This window comes from Vulpes lagopus, chromosome 15, assembly GCF_018345385.1.
Source record: "Vulpes lagopus strain Blue_001 chromosome 15, ASM1834538v1, whole genome shotgun sequence".
Lineage (NCBI taxonomy): Eukaryota > Metazoa > Chordata > Mammalia > Carnivora > Canidae > Vulpes > Vulpes lagopus.
In genome coordinates, this window is record NC_054838.1 from 48,323,943 (window position 1) to 48,345,509 (window position 21,567).

The 21,567-nt window shown below is 33.6% G+C and overlaps 1 protein-coding gene across 1 annotated transcript in view; it reads left to right on the top strand.

Annotated features, from left to right (window-relative positions):
• Nucleotides 1–21,567, top strand: part of CNTN5 (contactin 5) — a 497,758-nt gene that overhangs the window by 195,781 nt on the left and 280,410 nt on the right. The window contains exon 8 of the mRNA XM_041729931.1: nt 21,204–21,385. Within this exon, the coding sequence (XP_041585865.1) occupies nt 21,204–21,385 (182 nt within the window). The remainder of the gene's footprint in view (nt 1–21,203; nt 21,386–21,567) is intronic.

A 21,567-nucleotide genomic window follows, 5' to 3' on the forward strand; every position in this document is an offset into this window, starting at 1 on the left:
TGACCCTGGGGTCCACGATTGAGTTCCACACCAGGCTTTCTGCAGGGAGCCTGCTTCTCCTTCTGCCTATGTCTCTGCCTCTCTCTCTCTGTGTCTCTCATGAATAAATAAATAAAATCTTTAAGAAATAGAGTATTAAGGCTTACTCTATACTTTAATTCAAAACATCGTGCTCCTAATTATTAATTGAATAAGTGTAAACCCTCACTAATTGTTCTGGTCTTGCTTTGAACTTTAATAGAGGTTATGGTAAGGAGAAATATAATTAATTTGTACTAATAAATTCAATAATATAATCAATAATATGTGTTTTCATGTTTGGTGTACTTTTGCACTACCCATTTAAAAAGAATATGGCTGTAGTAGAGAACAGAATTTACTATCCTAAGAGTACATGAAAGCCATAATCTTCTCACTAACATGTTATCTCATCAGCATGGTATTTTAACCACCTGAGAGATTAAATTATGACACAGATTCATATAATCTACTGTGAAATACAAACATGCCATGTATTCCATAAATCTCATTTGTCCACTTCTCTCCATCTCTTCTTTATAAATACCCTAAAGAGCCATAGATAATATACATAAATATGTATATTTGAAATGCACAAAAATAATGGCTTTAGAGTTATCTTTCTTTCCTTTGCTGATAGAGGATTGCTTAATTTCTCTTTTTTTGTATTGTCAAGTTTTTATTTAAATTCCAGTTAGTTAATATACAGTGTAATATTAGTTTCAGGAGTAGAATTTAATGATTCATCATTTACATGTAATATCCAGTGCTTATCACAAGTGCCATCCTTAATACCATCATCTATTTAACCCATCCCCCCCACCTCCCCTCTAGCAATCCTCAGTTTGTTCTCTATAGTTAAGAACCTCTTTATGGTTTTCTGCTCTCTTTTTTCCCCTTATGTCATTTGTTTTGTTTCTTAAACTCCACATATGAGTGAAATCATATGGTATTTGTCTTTCTCTGACTGACATTTCATTTGGCATAATACTTTCTAGCTGCATCCACATCATTGCAAATGGCAAATGGCAATTCTCTTTTATGACTAATATTCCATTGTGTATGTGTGTGTGTGTGTGTGTGTGTGTATCACATCTTCATAATCCCTTTATCAGTTGATGGATACTTGGGCTCTTTCCACATTTGGCTATGTTAATAATACTGCTATAAACATCTGGGTGTACATATCCCTTTGAATCAGTATTTCTGTATCCTTTGAGTAAAAACATAGTAGTCAATTACTCAATCATAAGGTACTTCTATTTTTAACTTTTTGAGAAACCTCCACAATTTTCCAGAGTGGCTGTACCAGTTTGCATTTCCACTAACAGTGTAAAAGTGTTCTCCTTTCTCCGTCAGTTTTCTTACTCATAAAATATACAAAATTAAACATACATCTTAGGCTTCTGTGAAAAATAAACAAGATTCCAAATAAAAATTTGCAAACAAAGTCAAAGCTCAGTTAATAATAGCTCTATAGTTGTTATAGTCCAAGAATCATAGATGAATCAAGAACCAGAAAAGGCACATTTCCCAAATACAATCATTCAATAAATTAAGACCTAGGTAGAAATTAAACAACTGCCAAGAGTCTCCCATAAAATTGCAAAACTAGGTCTAGGATCCCCAATGCATTGCTATTTATCTATTATACTTTTCATTCCACCAGTGTATAGACAGTAGGTTTACATAAAATTCTGGTGGCTGCTAAGATCAATGTTATTGTATCTCTAACTAATTGATGGAAAGATACACAAGAGAGCAGAGATTTTGCTTGAAACAATGGTTCAGGAACTTGGGGAATGAAGATTCTGAGAAGACAGTCATTCTAAGAATGTTATTGTAGGATGATTAGGTACAGAAAATCAGGTTATCTATTTGAGTGCATTAAATGCTATTTTTTTCTGCAATGGAACTTAGTTATTATATTAATTTGATTTTAGTTTTTTTAAATATATTAAGCAATTATATTTTATTCTACCTTGAACTATTTTAAGTATTATTATCAACTTTAGTCTAATCCCTTAACACTAGCCAAAATGGGAAATGATTCAAAATGTCAAGGTTACAAACAAAAACAACTAGAAATGTTCTAGAGAGAAAATGTATGTTTCTTATCCTTTTCTAAATTTAATTAGGAAATAAAACGTATTAAGTAGCTTTAGGTTTCCTCTTAGCAATGTATTGTTTGTAATAACTATTACTGAGAATTTATCACAAGAGTATGGATTTATTATGATTACATATTTATCCAAATTGAGAGTTTAAAGAGATACAGCAATTATAGATATATATGCACCCAGTATCAGGGCATTTAAATACAAAAAGCAAATTTGAAAGGAGAAATAAACAATACAATAATAATAGAAAACTTTAAGGGGCACCTGGACGTCTCAGTTGGTTGAGTGTTCAATTCTTGATTTACATTCAGGTCATGATCTCAGGATTGTGAGATCAAGCCCCACATCAGGTTCCAAGTTCAGTGAGGAATCTGCTTGAGATTCTCTTTCTCCATCTGTCCATCCCCCACCCCTCTTTTTCTCTCTTTCTTTCTTTTTCTTTTTTAAGATTTATTTATTTATTTATTCATGGAAGACAGAGAGAGAGAGAGAGACAGGCAGAGGGAGAAGCAGACTCCATGCAGGGAGCCCGACGTGGGACTCGATCCCGGATCTCCAGGATCAGGCCCTGGGCGGAAGGTGCGCCAGACCGCTGAGCCACCCGAGCTGCCCCTCTTCCTTTCTAATAGAAAGAATAAATCTTATAAAAGATAGGAAACTTCAGTACTCCACTATCAATAACGAACATCCAGACAGAAAACCAAAAAGAAAACAGCAGATGTGAACAATATAATAGACCAAATGGCCATTTGGTCCTATACGTATATACATTCTACCCAACAGCGGGAGAATATACATTCTTACCAAGCACACATGGAACCGTCTCCACGATAGATCAGGTAGTAGGCCACAAGCCAATGCTTAAAATACTTAAGACTGAAATGATACCTAGTATCATCTCCACCACAGTGGAATGAAACTAGCAATAACAGAAGGGAAAACTGGAAAAATCACAAATAAATGGAAAATAAACAACACACCAAACACAATCAATTGGTCAAAGAAAATATTCAAAATAAAACTTAGAAAATGTCTTGAGATAAATAAAAACAAAATACAACATATGAACACACTTATGAGATGCAGAAAAGGAGTACTAGGATGGAAGTTTATGATAAGAAATACATTACAAACCAAAAAAAAAAAAAAAAAAAAAAAAAGGTTAAGTAACCAACCTAATTTCACAGCTCAAAAACTTGAAGAAGTATGAACTAAACCCAAAATTAGCAGAAGGAAGGAAATTGTAGATTAGGGCAAATATATATGAAACACAGAACAGAAAAATAAATTAATAAACAAAACTAATGGTTGGCTTTTTGAAAAGATAAATGAAATTGACAAGCCAAAAGACTCAGAAAATAAGAAAGAAGATTCATATTAATAAAATAGGAAATGAAAGAAAACATTAAAACTGATGCTACAGGGATCCCTGGGTGGCGCAGCGGTTTAGCGCCTGCCTTTGGCCCAGGGCGCGATCCTGGAGACCCGGGATCGAATCCCACGTCGGGCTCCCAGTGCATGGAGCCTGCTTCTCCCTCTGCCTGTGTCTCTGCCTCTCTTTCTCTCTCTCTCTGTGTGTGACTATCATGAATCAATAAATAAATAAAAAAATAAAAATAAAAATAAATAAAAAAAATAAAACTGATGCTACAAAAATAAAAGGATCTGTAGAGACTACTATGAACAATTATATGTTAAAAGATTGTATAATCTAGAAGAAATGGATAAATTTCTAGAAACATGGAGGCTACAAAGACTAAATAATAAAAATGGAATATCTGAACAGGTCAATAACTAGCCAAGGGATTAAATCAGTAATCAATATCCTCCAAACAAAGAAAATCCCAGACATATGGCTTCAGCAGTGAATTTTATCAAATATTTATAGTAGAATTAATGAAAATCCTTCTCAAACTCTTCTAAAAGGTTAAATAGGAGTAAACCCTCCCAAGTTCTTATCAGGACAGCCTTACGCTATTTGATATCTAAGCCAGCCACAGATACACAAGAAAACCAACAGACCAAAATCCCTGATGAAGATAGATACAAAAATCATCAATAAAATATTAACAAACCAAATTGAAAAGCATATTAAAAGAATTATATAACTATATAAAAGAATTATATAACTAAATGATATTTACCTCTGGGATGCAAGGATGATCAAACATATAAAAATCAATTACTAAGATGCACTCCATTAACAGAATGAAGAATAAAAATCACATCTCATTAGATACAGAAAAAACATTTGACAAAATTCAATATCTTTTCATGAAAAAAACCTCTCAACAAACTAGGAATTGAAGGGAATTACTTTAACATATTAAAAGCTATATATGAAAAACCAACAGCTAACATCCTACCCAATGGTGAAAAACTGTAACGTTTCCTCCAAAATCAAGAAGAAAGTAAGGATGCCCACTCTTACCACTTCTATTCAAGATAATACTGAAATTCTCAGAGCAATAGACAAGAAAAATGAATAAAAGTCATCTAAATCACATAGGGAGAAGCAAAATTATCTGTTTGCAGATGATGATTTTGTATCCTTAAAAAAATCTAAAAACTCCACACACACAAAAAAACAATTGTTAGAACTAATACATGCATTTAGTAAAGTTTCAGTATACAAAATCAAACTACAAAAATCAGTTGTATTTCTACACAATAAAAACAAACGATCTAAAAAGGAAATTAAAAAAAAACAATCCCTTTGAGGAAAAAACAAAAACAAAAACAAAAAAAAAAAAAAAACAATCCCATTTGCAATAGCACCAAAAAGAAGAAAATACTTGGAATAAACTTAATTAAAGAAATAAAAGACTTGTACACTGAAAACTATGAAATATTTGTGAAGGAAATAAAAGAAGACATTTTGTCTTATACATTAGAAGACATTCTAAAACATTCTACAGATTCAGTAAAATTTCAAGGACTTTTTTTTTTTTTTAGAAATGGGAATAAAACTCTAAAATTTATGAGGGATTCCAAATAACAAAAACAATCCCAAGAAAAACCAAGTTGGAGGCATAACACTTCCTGATTTCAAATAAAATGAATCAAAGACTTAAATGTAATACCTGAAATTGTAAGACTCTTAGTAGAAAACATAGGAGAAAATCTTCATGATGTTGATCTGGGAAAGATTTCTTGGATATGACACTAAAAGCACAAGCAATAAAAACAAAGTTAATAAGCAGGACTACATCAATCTAAAAAGCTTTTGCACAGTAAAGAAAATAATAAAATGAAAATGCAGTCTACAGAATGTGAGAAAATACTTGCAAATCATGTATCTGATTAGGAGCTAATATCAAAAAATATAGGCACTCCTTAACTTGATAGAAAAAACAAATAATAATAATATTTAAAAATGGCAAAGAATTTGAATAGCCTTTGCTCCAAAGAAGACATGCAAATTAGTAACATGAAAAGATCCTTAACATCGCTTATCTTTGTTGTAACACAAATAATACAATGAGATATCACACTACCCTATTAGAATGGCTATTATATAAAACATTGTAAAAATAAAAAAAAAGAGGACTTGTGTTGGTGAAAATGTGAAGAAATTGAAACCCTTATACATTGTGGGTGGGAGTATAAAATGGCATATCTACTGTTAAATGCACATTAATAAATGGATGAGGAAATGGTGGTATATGCATATAACGGAATATTATTTGGCCTTAAAAAGGAAGGGTACATTGCCATGTAGATTAAACTTGAGAACAGTATCCTAAGTGAAAAGCATCACAAAAGGACAAATACTGAATGATACTACTTACAATGAGGCATATAAAATAAATATATAGAAGCAAGGAATAGAACAGTGGTTGACAGAGGCTGAGGAGGAAGAAAAATGGGGATTATTATTGAATGTGTATAAATTGTTATGCAAAATGGTTAAATTTTAGAGATTTGCTGTATGTCACTGTGCTGATACTTAATAGTATTGCTTTGGAAACTTAAAAATTTGTTAAGAGAGTAGATCTGATGTTAGGTGTTCTTACCACAATATAAAGGAGGGAATGACGGGAAAGAGGGAGGGAGGGAAGAATAAATAAACTCAATGAAGTAAATATACAAAGTTCTTAGAATAGTGTCTGGCATATAATAAGAGCCCAGTTCATATTCTCTCCTTTTATTACAGTCAAGCTACAAGCCCAGAAACTGATGTGGTCACCTTTTTTTTTCCCTCATTCAAACTCTATCTAGTATCAAGTTCTGATAGTTCTATTTCTTAAGTTCTTTTTTTTTTTTTTTAGGACTTTATTTATTTATTCATGAGAGACAGGGAGAGAGAGAGAGAGGCAGAGACACAGGCAGAGGGAGAAGCAGGCTCCCTGCAGGGAACCCAATATGGGACTCAATCCAGGGACTCCAGGATGATGCCCTGGGCTGAAGGCAGATGCTCAACCACTGAGCCACCCAGGCATCCCTTAAGTATCTTTAAAAAAAAAAAAAATTGTTTTAGAGAGAGAGAATATGCAAGCCTGGGGCTAGGGAGAGGAAGGAGGAAGGGAGAGAAGCAGACTCCCTATTGAGGGCAATGCCCATTGTAGGGTTCGATCCCAGGACCCTGAGAGCATAACCTGACTGACCAACAGTCAGACGCCTAACCAACAGACCCACCCAGTTGCCCTTACTCCTTAACTATCTCAAATATTTACTTCTTATTCCCACTCCATTACCTTTCTGCACTAGAGTCATCTTTCATGTAGATTTGTCTGGCTCCTGATGTTTCTCCTTACTCCTAATAGTGTTATTTTTTAGTGCATTCTTCTTGCTGAATACAGATTATCTTAAAAAAAAAAGTTTGAAGAGCCCTATCCTACATAAAATATAAACATTACACTCCTGCTTAAAGCACTTCAATGATTTTCAGTACAAGTAGGAAAAATCCAAAATCTTTAAAATTATTTTTAAGGCATTTTATACTCTCCCCTGTGATCCTCTTCAGGCTTCTTGCCAAAGAAACACTGGCTCCTGAAATACATTTTCTCTCTTACTCCCAGTGCCATTAACTATTCTTTGAAGATTTTTATCTCTGCCTAGATAATTCCAATTCATTCTTCAAGTATGAAGTTTACTTGCTTAAGGAAGTGTTTTCTGCCTCGCAGATCTTCAATTGGGTGTTCCTATCTCTGTACTTTCTCTAAGTCATGTCTTTAAGTCATTGCCCAACTATTTGCATGAAAGTTCCGTATCTATCATGTTCACCATTATAACTTTAACATCTATTGCAAAGCCTAGCAAATAGTAGGCACATCATGTATAATTGTTTAATGAATGAATATAGCATAATTCCAAAAACTTCCTTCAGCTATCTGCATACCTAATTAAGGAATCTAATGTTTCTTGGCAAAGATAATCTGGCATGTGATCCTTCTGAGTCCTCCTTGTGTGGCTAGATTCCAGAATCTCTCATTTGAAGGATAAGAAGCACTTGGACAGAACCACATGTGGAAAGGAATGCATCTAATTGCCTATACTTGGTACACAAGCTGACCCCAGAATTTATTGTTTTCACTGTAATATTATTTTTTAAAGATTTTATTTTTTTGACAGAGAATACAAGTAGGGAGAGTGGCAGGCTAAGGGAAAGTGAGAAGCAGGCTCCCTGCTGAGCAGAGAGCTTGATGCAGGCGTGATCCCAAGACCTTGGGATCATGACCTGAGCCAAAGGCAGATGCTTGACCAACTGAACCACCCAGGTGCCCCCATTATTATTTTTAATGCTAGGAAAATAAGTAAATTTTATAAAACAATGGTAAAAACATAAAGGCCATACCAGCCGATATCTCAAAAAGACTTCCAAGTTTTTTTTACCTGAATTTGATTCTTTGTCTAAGGTAATTAAAAATGATGGGACAACATATTCTGAGCTGTGACTCTTAGATCCTAAGCAGAAATCATACCATGGGAAGGCTATGAGTCAAGAATCTTGACGTTGGTCAAGAATATAAAGCAGAGGGATCTAGAGCTTATACCTAGTTAAATGCAGTTAATTTCTTCTCCAAAGGAACAAAAAATGCCAATCAGTCTAATTATTTGGTGGCTGAGACAGGGGGGGGGGGTCTCAAAAAAGAACCATGCATCATTTTCTCTGCCCCTGAAAATTTCCAGACTTTTACAAAGAAAACTTTTACCTTCAAACATTTTGCATATTATGATTACCCACATTAGTGATTGATTTTGTTCTTTCTTTCTCTCTCTCTCTCTTTTTTTTTTTTTTTTTTTTGCAGGGGGGATATGAGATCACGAAAGGAAAATACCTTTCAATAGCTTTTTTATTATTTTTTTAATGTGCTTTCTTAGAGAAAAGTTATAAAACTTAGTTTTTTCAGTTTCTAGCAAAGATATACAATGTTTCCTTCTTTTATTGTGCAAGTCACAAAGGAGCCACAACTGTATATATTTTCACATCAGATGTAAAATTCATGTGTTACTTGTGACTTATGCAAGGAAAATGGGAAGCTCCACTACACAGACCTACAATTTGTCTACAGATGGTGATTTGCAGTTGGGGAGTACTTTCCTTTGAAATCATTAAATCCTTACAGCTAAGTATTCCTTCTGCCTTGACAGACTCTACATATTACCTTATCCTATAAATAAAAATGATTTTTAAAAAATACCTTTAACGACTCCAACAATGGCCAAAGTTCATCCAACACTTTCCTTACTTTCTAGAACTACATTTGGAGGCCCCTTTTATCCTGTCACTTCAATAGCACATAAGAAAAAGCTTGTGTCAGAATTTCAATGCGGCTTCACATCATCTTTTACTGTTATTAACAGATATTTTTGAGCCAAATGAATAATGCCATCCTCAGTATAACGTTAGCTAGAAAAAAGCCCCTTTATCTTCTTTAAGTCACATTGCTTATTCTACATGAAAGTCAAATCTATAGTAGAACAAATATAATTTCAGCAGACTAAAATAGGGAAAAATGTAACTGTGGTCTGGCTTACCATCAAAGCTGACATCTCTACTCATCCTTTCAGTATAGGTAAAATCAATCCTCTTTTTAAGCAAAAATCTCACATTCATGTTATTACTGAAAAGAAATAATATGCTTTCAATAATATGAAACATTAAAATCTTACTATATGAATAATTTTTCAAATCCCAAATGCCTACAGAAAACTAATGAATTTTTCTTGATTTCAAATAAATTATTTGAAAGAAGCAAAAATATTTGATTTCCCCTACATCATCATGGACAAAGTAAATGACCATGGGGCATCCAAAATGCCTGTAAAAAAGTGAGGGACTTCTGGGTGGCTCAGTGGCTGAGCATCAGGTCGTGACCCCGGGATCCAGGATTGAGTCTCACATCGGCCTCCTGCAGGGAGCCTGCTTCTCCCTCTGCCTCTGTCTCTGCCAATCTCTCTGTCTCTCATTAATAAATAAATAAATAATTTTTTTTTAAGTGAGCACTGACAGTAGGCTCATGATTACTATTTCGTTTAATAATAGCATATGTATATTATTGTATTCAGAAATCTTTCCAAATAGACTTTCAGCCACTCCATCAATACTTTTCAAAATGTTCACATTCCAAAGCTTCTAACAAGTTAGAGGCAAATATTTTATGATACTAATCTTAAGAGTATGAGAAAGACAAAAATGGAAATAAACAGCATTAATTTGAAGATATCTTTATTTTTGAAGGGAAAATGTGCGCTTTACATAAGCTTGCCAGTGCTTTCCTGAATACATCATGCAATGTAGCATGCCAAGTTTTGTGAAGTTCCACCAATCTGCCATGCTAGCTCATAGTTTTTGTATTCATGTGCATGGATTTTACTGCCAAGAATATACTTTTGCTGACTGGATGAATTTTCCTTAATCTTCAAGGCTCACCTCATGTGTCATCCCTTTGGGCTGCATTCCCATACCTCCCAGTCTAATATAAATAGTCTTTTTTACTGTGTTCTCTTAACACTGTATCCTTCTGTATTTGAATCATTTTGTTCATCTTTTTTTTGTCTTTCAAATAAAGATATGGTTTTCTTAAGGCATTAGGTCATTCATTTTATTTGTCTTTATTTTGAATACAGGTCTAGCATAAAGTTCTCTTGATTTTTTTCCATGTTAGATCTCCTTTTTTCTTCTGCCATCAAAGCACATTTTTGTCTCCCTAGTACCAGAAGTGTTTTTTCATGCCCTTTGCAATCATATCTTGGATGTACTTATTCCTTTTTCACAGACTTGCCTTCAAATACTATTCTGTTTCTATTCATATTGGGTTTCTTTCCTTGGTAGATTAAATCAGGGGATGCATAGGAATTGAGATTTTATTACAGTTAAGTAAATAAACTAACTTAAAATGGTTCAAGCAGGAGTCAGAAAGTCAATGGAATACCACTCAAAATTAAGACATGAAAAACAGGAAAATGAAGACTAGCATTTTAAATTGGTTGTGAGTATTTTTAGTAGTATATTCTTAGGTAAATAATTAAAGGCAGCTATAATTCTATTTACTAAGCCCCCAACACAAACTAAGGTAGAAGTTATATAAAGATTAGAGACACAAGAAAAAGACGCCATGCAAAATAAGTGTTTAGTAATTTTGTATTTCACTGAGAAAATATAGAAATTTACATATAAGAAAGGAATGTTAAAAAGTGATTATTCTCATATGAAAAATTTACCTGGCAGGCTTAATATCAGATTAAATACCATAGAAGAAAAGATGAATGAACTTGAAGATAGAACAAAAATAAACTATAGAAAATATAGTATGTAGAGAGCAAAAAACTTAATTGTGCTAAGAGATCTGTGTAACAATAATTAAATTATCTAATATACACAAAAGTTTAGTTTCAGAAGATATGGATAGACAAAAAAAATTGAAGATTGTGGCCAAAAGTTGTCAAATGATGGGAAAATATGACTTCACAGATCCCCAAAGTTCAATGAAACCAAAGTAACATAAAGACAAAGAAAAATGTTTCTAGACATACCATAATTAATTACAAAAGACAGTGATTAAAAAATCTTTTAAATTAGTCAAAGTTAAAAAAAATAAAATAAAATAGTCAAAGTTATTTATCTAGTGAAAATATTCTTCAAACTGAAAGCAAAATAAAGATATTGTCAAACAAAAACAAAACTTTGAATAATTTGATGTAATAGCACTATAGGAATGCTAAGGAAAGTTCTCTAGGGCTAATGGAAAACTAATACTATTTGGAAACTAATCCCCACAAAGGAAAGAAGAACAACAACAAAAATGCTTATATGTATGCATGTGTGTTTGTGTGTGTAAATATAAAATGTATTTAATCTTTTTAGTTTCTCAAATTTCTAATTCCACTTTTTTCTCTAAAGTAAAAATAATAACAATGTGTTGGAAGGTTTACAAAGTATGTAGAAATAATGACCATGATTAAGTATAGCACAAAGGATGGGAAGAGAGACATGTTAGCATAATGTTCTCAAGTAAATATTGCAAACCTTAGAACAACCATGCACACATTTAAAAAAAGAGCTGTACTTAATAAGACAATAGAGGACTTTAGTGAAACACTAAAAAAAAGATTAATAGAAAATAAGGCAAGAAAAGAAGGCAAAAGGAAACACTTTATGGGATAGACAAAAAATTCATAATGTTAGATTTAAACCCCAATACAGATAATTATATGAAATGTAAACTCACTGAAACACACCAAAAGCAGACTTGATGAAAAAGCAAAACCCTATTATATACTATCTGCAAGAATTCTACTTTAAATCATACCTGTGTGTGTATTTGATATCAAATCCCAAGTTCAACTACTTGTTGGTGGAAAAGCCGATACTCAAGAGACAAATTTTGACTAGAAAGGAATTTGAATATTCAGGAGCCCCACCAACTGGGGAGAGGTTGGATGATTGTCCAAAAGCCAACTTCAAGGTTTCTGCCTGATCCAGGGGCTTTTAAGGGGGCCTAAGGTAGTCAGTCAATAATGGGAGTGCAGTGGTCTGCAACACTTCTTGATTATGTACAAAATTGATGTTGCTAGATAACAAATGTTATCTTGGTGTTTGGGAATTGTGTGTGGGGGAAGATATCTAGTTCTTTATTTCATGATGTGCAGAAGTTCTCTGTTCTGCAAGAGAGGGTAAGTTCCACAGATACACAAAGGGAGGTTATTAAAATCATTTGTGCGACCTGGGGGAAAAAAAAAGTTTGCTGAAAAACGTTGCTAGGCTAATCAGAAAGCCAAGGCAGCTTCAAACAGACTTGCTAGTTGCTGTGGCCTGGGAAAGTTTTAGACCTTCACTCCTCAAGGCCCTGTTTGCTACTGATCCAGGGATATAGGTAAGTAAGGAGTGTGTTATCCCACACTTAAGCAATTTAACCCTTAAGACTGGTTGAAGTGCCCTTTATGTGTGTGTATAAATATAGATACAAGTTTTTGCTAATCTGTTATGTATGAAATGGAATTTCATTGTGGTCTAAATTTGCATCTTTCTAATCACTAATTTCATGTTTCTTGATCATTTATGCTGTTTGGCTATTGCTCATTATTAAAAGTTGTTTTTCTTATAGACTTGTTGAAGGTCTTTATTTAATCTATTAATCTTTGTCAGTTATTTGTGTGGCAATTAAGCTTTCCCAGGTTGTGTCCTTTAATGAAAGTAAATTTTTAATATTAATGCAGTTAAATGCATCAATATTTTTGAAGGATAGTAATGTTTTAAATATTGTTAGAAAAAAATCTCTCTTGGGATCCCTGGGTGGCGCAGCGGTTTGGCGCCTGCCTTTGACCCAGGGCGCGATCCTGGAGACCCGGGATCGAATCCCACGTCGGGCTCCCGGTGCATGGAGCCTGCTTCTCCCTCTGCCTGTGTCTCTGCCTCTCTCTCTCTCTGTGTGACTATAATAAATAAATAAAAATTTAAAAAAAAAAATCTCTCTTCTCCTATTAGTATATAAAAACATTTTCCTATTTATTTTTCTCCAATAGTTACCATGAATTGGGGAAAAAGTGAAATTTAGGGATCATGTGGAGGGTTTGGTACCTATGTGATGGTTGGTACATCATTCTTTATTTATTCTATTGGCCCAAACTCAATCACATGCGCCTGACTAAGGGATACTAGAAAAGGTCTAATTACATTCCCAGGAAAAAAAAGAAATGTGTGTTTTGAGCACTTAGCCAGTCTATTCTTATGAAGAATTCAAATGAATTCTTCCCACTCATTGAATGTATTCACCCCTTCCCCAAGGGAGAGAAATCAAATTATATCTGGTCTCTGCATCCACTTGAATCCAAGATTTCCAGGTCTCCATCGGTCCAGATATAGATTACTCTGATTCTGTAACATAAGTATTTAAAGAAAAATTGTGCCCTTCCATAGTGGTGGAACAAGAATTGATTATCCACAGAAAAAATACTTCATTTAGAAAAGAGAAAAATGAGAGAACCAAGCTAGTCACAGGTCCATTACAAATATAAATTATCTTGTAAAATCATTCATTTTAAAGCCCCTCTTGCTTGGGCATGGGGTGAATGTAAGGGAATCCTTAATTCGATACCAATATCACTCTTTGGAAGAAATTGTCTTGTTTACCATTCAGGGTATCTTGGATCTACTCCCTGACATTTTCCTTTTCATTTTTCTCCATGGCCATGATTGAAATGTGTATTGAGGAATATTCCCTCCTGTGGGGTCAAATTGTGTAGCTCAAAGTCCTGTTGGTCTACATTTGGTAAACTAAAATTTGTTTTAAGACTAAAATACTCAAAGCTTTGTTGTTTTAAATTCAGACTCCTGATGTCTTTGGCAATGCAGTTATCTCAATATGTAATTGGCTTCTGACCTATTTGCTTCCACTCAATTCCATGTATTAGTAACTCCATTTAAGGTTATTCCCTAGAAATAATTCAGTCCCCATGCCTTATTTTCTCAATGTACTGGCAGCTATCTTGAAGCCATCAGGCTTGGTTGGGAAGACCAAAAACCCTTAGCTTGTCATGGGATTGATTTTTAATGGCCCCCTGGTACTCTATGTCTTTTTATTCTTATTTCTTACTGTCTAAGATCTATAAAAAAATGAGATTTTCTAATATAATTTCAATCAGTTATGCATTGCCACAGCAATGCTGCATAACAAAACACCCCAAAACTCAAAAGGTTAAATGAATAACCATCTATTATTTATAACAAAAGAGAATCGGCTGTGTGGTTCTGCTGATTTGGCTCAGACTGGGCTGATAACAACTGAACTAGTTCATAAATATGTCAGTGTGGGACCCAGGAAATCTAACAAAAATCCTCTACTCCTGGACAAGCAGAGCAGGACTAACTCCATTTTGTGCTACACCCGCCATCTCATGTAAACCCCCCCATACATACGACCTGCCTATTGTTTAAGGCACTCCCTCACCCTAGTTTAGCTATTAAGCACACCCTTATCAGAAACCAGCACACTTAGGAATTGGTCACCTGCGTGTGGACCGACATGACTGTGCAACTTTCTATGTATGTTACAATCTCATTGGCCACGGACCCCTATAACACTACTATGCTTCTTAGTCTCAGGGTCCAAGTCTCTGCTCTGCTGTGTCGGGTATACTTGGACCCAAGATCGAGCTTGTGATTAAACCCTCATGTGATTACATCAGTGTCGGCTCCTTGGTGGTTTCTCGGATTTGCAATCTTGGGCACAACATCAGCTCTAGGGTCCATTGGAAGCTGGTTGGCCTTAAATGTCCTTTGTCTAGACAATGTGGCCCTGCTCCATGTGCTCTCTCATTCTCCTGCAGGCTAACTTAAATTGTTCTCATGGCAAAGGCAAGGGTCCAAGAGATAGAGCAAAAGCACACAAATCTTTGTAAAGCTACGTTCTAATAACCAAAGTAAGTCATAAGGCAACCCAGACTCAAATTATTGGTTAACAGGCTCGATCTTAAAATGATAAAACCTGCAAAGTTACATGGCAAAAGATGTGGATATAGAGAGTGATTGAGACTTCAGGCCATTTTTGCAATTAATCTGCTTTACTGACCAAGGTCCCACATAGTACAGTCTTTCTACTTGCATTAATTCTGCTGACAGTCCATCCAGTATTATACTGACCTCATCTCTTTTTTCTAATACTTTGATGAATAAAGCTAGTAACAATCCACACACACTTTTAATATTCTATTTTCTAACTCCTTCACTAGCCTATGTAAGCATTTGGATGACCTTTCCAAGTTATCAAAGATAAAAGTTTTACCAGATTGTTTTGCCACTACATAACAAGGTGTTCATTTTCTCATTCCCCAGTATCAGATCCTTATCTTTTTCATCCTGGCTGTTCCAAATATTTTATGTCTTGTTATGACAGTTATCTATTTTTATGACAATTTCTATATTAGCAAAATAATGCTACTGAGTATAACAAACAAGCTTTTAAGTATTATGGTCTTAGCAAGATAAACATTTATATATTATTCACACAGAATACAGAGAGAGTTATTGATTCGCACTGGTGAGGTAGTAGCTTGACACTTTCCTCTACACAGTTATTTACAACTCCTGACTTCCAAAATTGTCCTGGGCATCAATACCCACATAGGCAAAGAGAAAGATAGAATAGACTTTTGGTGGAACAGCTCCAATACATTTCATGGTCAGAAATCAGCAACTTGGTCATGCCTATTTGCCTAGGAAAAAAGCAAACACATGTCCAGGAGAAAAAAAATTTGGATTTGGGGAAGAGCTAAGCTTTCTGCTCTGTGCTGTACACTATATTTTTTTTGGAAAATTATAGTCCTTTAGTTAACCTATTAATTTTACCATGCATTTTTTTTCCATGCATTTTTTTTTACCACGCATTCTTAAAGTCTAGAGTTAATATCTTATCTGTCCTCCCCAAAGGAAAAGAACTTTAGAACATACTACCTCTCTACTCTTTTTTAATTACATGTTCTTTCTGATCAATATAAAATTCCACAGAAGGTTTATTTTGACCAAAGTTAGTTAAAAAAATGGAAAACACTAAAATAATAATTGAATTACACAATTTAATTAAAAATACATAAAAGCTAATTTTTAACTTTTACCTACCTTTTTTTTTTTTTTTTTAATCATCCAGTCCTTGCTTTATTCTCTTCCTATAAGGATAAGGAAGTAGCTCATTTATCATAGTATACAGCAAATATGACTACACATTTATTAAATGAAGGTCAAGCTAAAATCAGCTATCAGAATATTTTTAAAATTCATACCCTGTCACATCACTGCCAAAACACAGCATTATCACTTTAAAAGGTGACAATATTTTAAGAGAAAAAGACAATCATAATTTTATTCATTCACTTTTTCTATGTTTTAATAAATCTTTTGCATAGGTAGATACATTTAATTAGAGCTACAAGACACATGAAACAGACAAGAAATCAGCATTCTGGATCTTTTCAAAGTAACTATATTGAGGAAACTTTTGACTAAATGTTACTTTCAGAAATACCCCCAATCCCTTCTATTCACACCTAAATCAATCTGTGTAACTGTCAACCTTTAATAAATCAGTTTATAGTATGGTTTATCTTGAACATCTTCTTATGCTTTTTGAAAGCATTATTTCAAAAACAAAATTCTCCAAATAATCCTACAAATAAATAGCAAATGTTATTGCACCTGAGCTTAAGAATTTAAAATTGTTTCCACTGGTTCAGTTATTAACTTCTAAAGTAAAACTTGAAATAAACATTAACGTCTGGGCTACCTAAATAAAATATAACTTTTTATAGACATGTAACTTACAATAATTCATCTTATATTTAGCTACAAAGATTGCTTCAACAGTTTCAAAAAACAGAAATGGTACAAGTCACTCTTTTTACATATCAAAACATGGCATATGGCTATGTCTGATATCAGAGGAAAAGGCAGTTTCATATGCTTTTATTATTAACCATAAATAATAACTATATTGATTATTCAGCTCAAGAAGTTAGAAGTACAATATAAATGTGCTGATCAAGAAAGAGGAATAAGTAAATAAAAAAGTGGAAACTCCTGAATTCAAGCAAACAGTTAAAAACTCAAAATCCTTATTTTAAAGACCAATAAAATAAACGAACTCTGAAAAAGCTAATTATTTAAAATCATTATATCTAACATTTATTGGGTGCTTACTATTTGCAACATATTTGCTAAGTAATTTACAAGAGCATAGCTCACTTAATGCTCAAAATAAAATATTATGACAATCATTATTTCACTAACATCTATTTAGTACTATGTGCCCAGCACTCTATGAGACACTGTAAACATAATGATGAACAAGAGAATTAATGCCACTGCCCTCAAGATCTTTGCATTCTGAAGGAGCAAATAAATATGTCTATTTTACAGATGGAGAAATTATATTCATTAACTTAGATAACTTTCCAAAGATCACATAGCATCTTTGTGTTCCAATTGTATTTTAATCTAAATTGCATTCCCCAAATTCCATGCTCCTAATCAACACACAAAGCTGAAAGACCTGGGGGTAGGGGTGAGGTTGGGGGGTGGGGAGTAAACAGGTACTACTAAAATTATGAAGGGGATCCAAACATCATCATAAAATTGCAAATATTCTTTTTGCCTGCTTGCTCTGAGCCAAGTACTTTATTTTTTATTTTTTTAATAATAAATTTATTTTTTATTGGTGTTCAATTTGCCAACATACAGAATAACACCCAGTTGAGCCAAGTACTTTAAACAATGTTCACAAATACTATGAAATAGGTCATATTATTTCCACCATATTTTACATTTGAGGGAACTAAAGACATAAGATATTAAATAACATGTAGTTGCAGAGCTTTTTTATCTCCAAGAAGTCTGCCACTCATGACTGAGGAATTTTTAATAATTTTTAAAAATTAATTATTCAGTTTACTGCTAAAATACTGAAATTATGAGTGAAATACTTGATTTCCTAGGAAAACATGATTGCCTAAATTGACACAAGCAGAACAAAATTAAGGAAAACTAGGAGAAACTAAAAACATTATCAAAAAACTGCCACTAGGGCTCCTGGGTGGCTCAGTGGTTGAGCATCTGCCTTGGGCTGCAGGTGGCAATCCCAGGGTCCTGGGATGGAGTCCCACCTCAGGCTCCCCACCAGAAGCCTGCTTCTCCTTCTGCCTGTGTCTCTGTGTCTCTCTGTGTGTCCCTCATGAATGAATGAATGAATGAATGAATGAATGAATGAATAAATAAATAAATAAATAAACAAATAAATAAAATCTTTAAAAAAAGAAAACAAGCTGCCACTAATGATTGCAGACCCAGGTGATTTTTTAAAAATCCTATCAGTATCCTAAGGAACATATAATCTGCCTATTATTTAAGCTACAGAAAGAGGGGAATACTTTTGGCATGTTCACTAAGCTATCATCCATCATTATGATACCAAATCTGTCAGAAATAGCTAGTAAACAAACCAACCACTAACTCACTAATGAGAAAGCACACACAAACCAATAAACCCAATAAACTGAAAATAATCTCACCATTGAATGTAGATGCAAAAACATCCTAATTTTAAAAATCACATATTAATTTTAATACATATTAAAAGAATGATATGCCATTCTAATGCAAAGATTATTCCAAAATGCAAGGTTCAATCCTCTTGGATGTTGGATATATGTATCTACCTAAACAAACAGGAAGAGCTGTCAACTCTAATCCAGAAACTTCAATTCTATGCTTTATTGCTAAGGAACAATAAACAAATTTTTCAAAATACACAAGATATTTATCGTTGTTTATAATAGTGAATATTGCTATCCCTTCTATAAGAAAAAATAGTGTAAAAAAAATCTTATACTTAGCAATTATTATCCATGGTAAAATGTTATGAGATGTGAGTTATGAAAAAATATACAAAGCACTTTGTTATTTAAAAAGAAAAGAAAGGGATCCCTGGGTGGTGCAGCGATTTGGCGCCTGCCTTTGGCCCAGGGCGGGATCCTGGAGACCCTGGATCGAATCCCACATCAGGCTCCCGGTACATGGAGCCTACTTCTCCCTCTGCCTGTGTCTCTGCCTCTTTCTCTCTCTCTGTGACTATCATAAATAAATAAATAAAAATTAAAATAAATAAATAAAAAGAAAAGAAAAATCCCTGCAGACTACACAAATTAAGGAAGGACTTTGCTAAAGAGTAGGCACTAACGATGGGCCTCAAAGGATTAGTAGGATTTGAACAGATATAATTGGAAACACAGAGAGATGTGTTCTGGGTCAGGAGATACAAAAGGAAGTAGTGAGAAATCAAACTGAGAAAGTAGACTGGGTCTAAGTCATAAAGTACATTAAATATAAACAGTAATAAATAAATCAGTGGAACAGAATTGAGAAGCCTGAAACAAATCCAAGTGCATGAGATCAATTATATGACAGACAAGATACCAAATATTGTAAAGAAAAAGCAAAAAACAAAGAAAACTAACAAAATATGGCCAGAAATAATGTGACCAATATGAACACAAACTTAAGTTTACAGATAATTTTTTAAACAAACAAAAATTTAGAAGTTGTGAAGGAAACTATAGATATATTTGTTTCTCCCAAAAATGTTTGTAAAAATATATCAGAGAGGGGATCCCTGGGTGGCTCAGCGGTTTAGCACCTGCCTTTGGCCCAGGGTGCGATCCTGGAGTCTCGGGATCGAGTCCCACGTCGGGCTCCCTGCATGGAGCCTGCTTCTCCCTCCGCCTGTGTCTCTGCCTCTCTTTCTCTCTCTCTCCCTCTCTCTCTCTCTCTGTCTATCATGAATAAATAAATAAAATAGTTAAAAGATATATATATATATATATATATATATATATATATATATATCAGAGAGGCCATCATCAACTAACAATACACTAAGGGAGAATTTTTCTGAGAAGCAAAGTCTTGATGGCTCTAATACACAAAGAACTCTAAGAAATACATTTTTAAAATTACAAATAGACAAATAGGAAAATTAAGGGAAAAATAGGAAAATAATATAAGCAAACAATTCAAAGAAAAGCAGTGTAAATAGCCAGTAAAAGTCTAAAAAAAGTTCAATCTTCTTTGAGTTCAGAGAAATATTAATTAAAGTAGCCACAAAATGTCATTTTTTACTTTTCAAAATTGACAAAAATTAAACAGATTGAGCATGTAAAATGGTTGCAAGGATATGGGGAAACAGACTCCTATATTACTGGTAGATATGAAAACTGCTACTATATTATTGAAATACAATCTGGCAATACTTATTAAAATGAAAAATATTCATGCCCTTTGATTCATCAATTTTACTTTTGTGGATGTCTGCTGCAGGAAATAAAAGCAATAGTAAGTGATGCATGTGCAAGGTTCTTTATAGCAATATCATTTCTTAGTGGTAAAAAAAAGTAAAGAAAAAAATAAAAAACCTGGTACTACACTTAATGCCTAACTATAGGGGATGGTTGATTAAATTCTGATACATCTATATAATGGAATGATATGCAGCTATTAGCTAGAATAACTCAGGATCTTGAATTTGATTTTTTAGTTATAAAATATCAAGTATACAACTTATGCTTTTTAAACAAAACAAAAATAACAAAAATATATGGGCACATATACATCATAAAGACAGTGTGAGTTTACATGCAATCTATATTTGTTGTTGCATAAAGAACATATTTGTGGAGGTGGGGATAAAAAGAGTTCTTAGTTCATTTATTTAGTTCATGAGTCTTTTGTGTAATGTCCTGGAATAATTATACATTACCTTTGTAATTTCACCAAATTACTTTGCCATTCATGCAATTTAAAAAGTTTTTAAAATAAAGTATGATGTATTAAAATCTACAAAATATTGTCTCTGAATTGCTTTACTGATATATGAAAGAAAAGGAAATTATTTTCCCTGAATGTAACTACTTACCAGACAATTCACATGGAAAGTGAAGTATATCAACCAGCACGTGGTCCCTAATTGTGATTACACTTTATTGTGCTCAGCCTATTAAGTGCTTAAATTACCAGATAATAGAATCTATGTTCCTAATAGCAGAAAAGTGTATTAACGGTATTTTTGCTCCTTATTGTAGCCCAGTTCCAACAATCACATGGATGAAGGTTAATAGTTATATTCCTAGTAAGGCACGTCTGCGGAAATCTCAGGCAGTGCTGGAAATCCCCAACGTGCAACTGGATGATGCAGGCCTGTATGAGTGCAGAGCTGAAAACTCACGTGGAAAAAATTCCTTTCGTGGACAATTACAAGTATACAGTAAGTGTTCTCAGCAAAGCATGATGCCCTAGTCCTGAGTCAAACTGAAAATGCAAATTAATTTGAACTGAATATTGTTTCTAAGTAGTACATAAAAACCAAGTAATAATTTATAATCATACTTCTTTTGCATAGTAAAACATCATGTAAAATTATCCTATACACAGAAATGCTTTAAATTA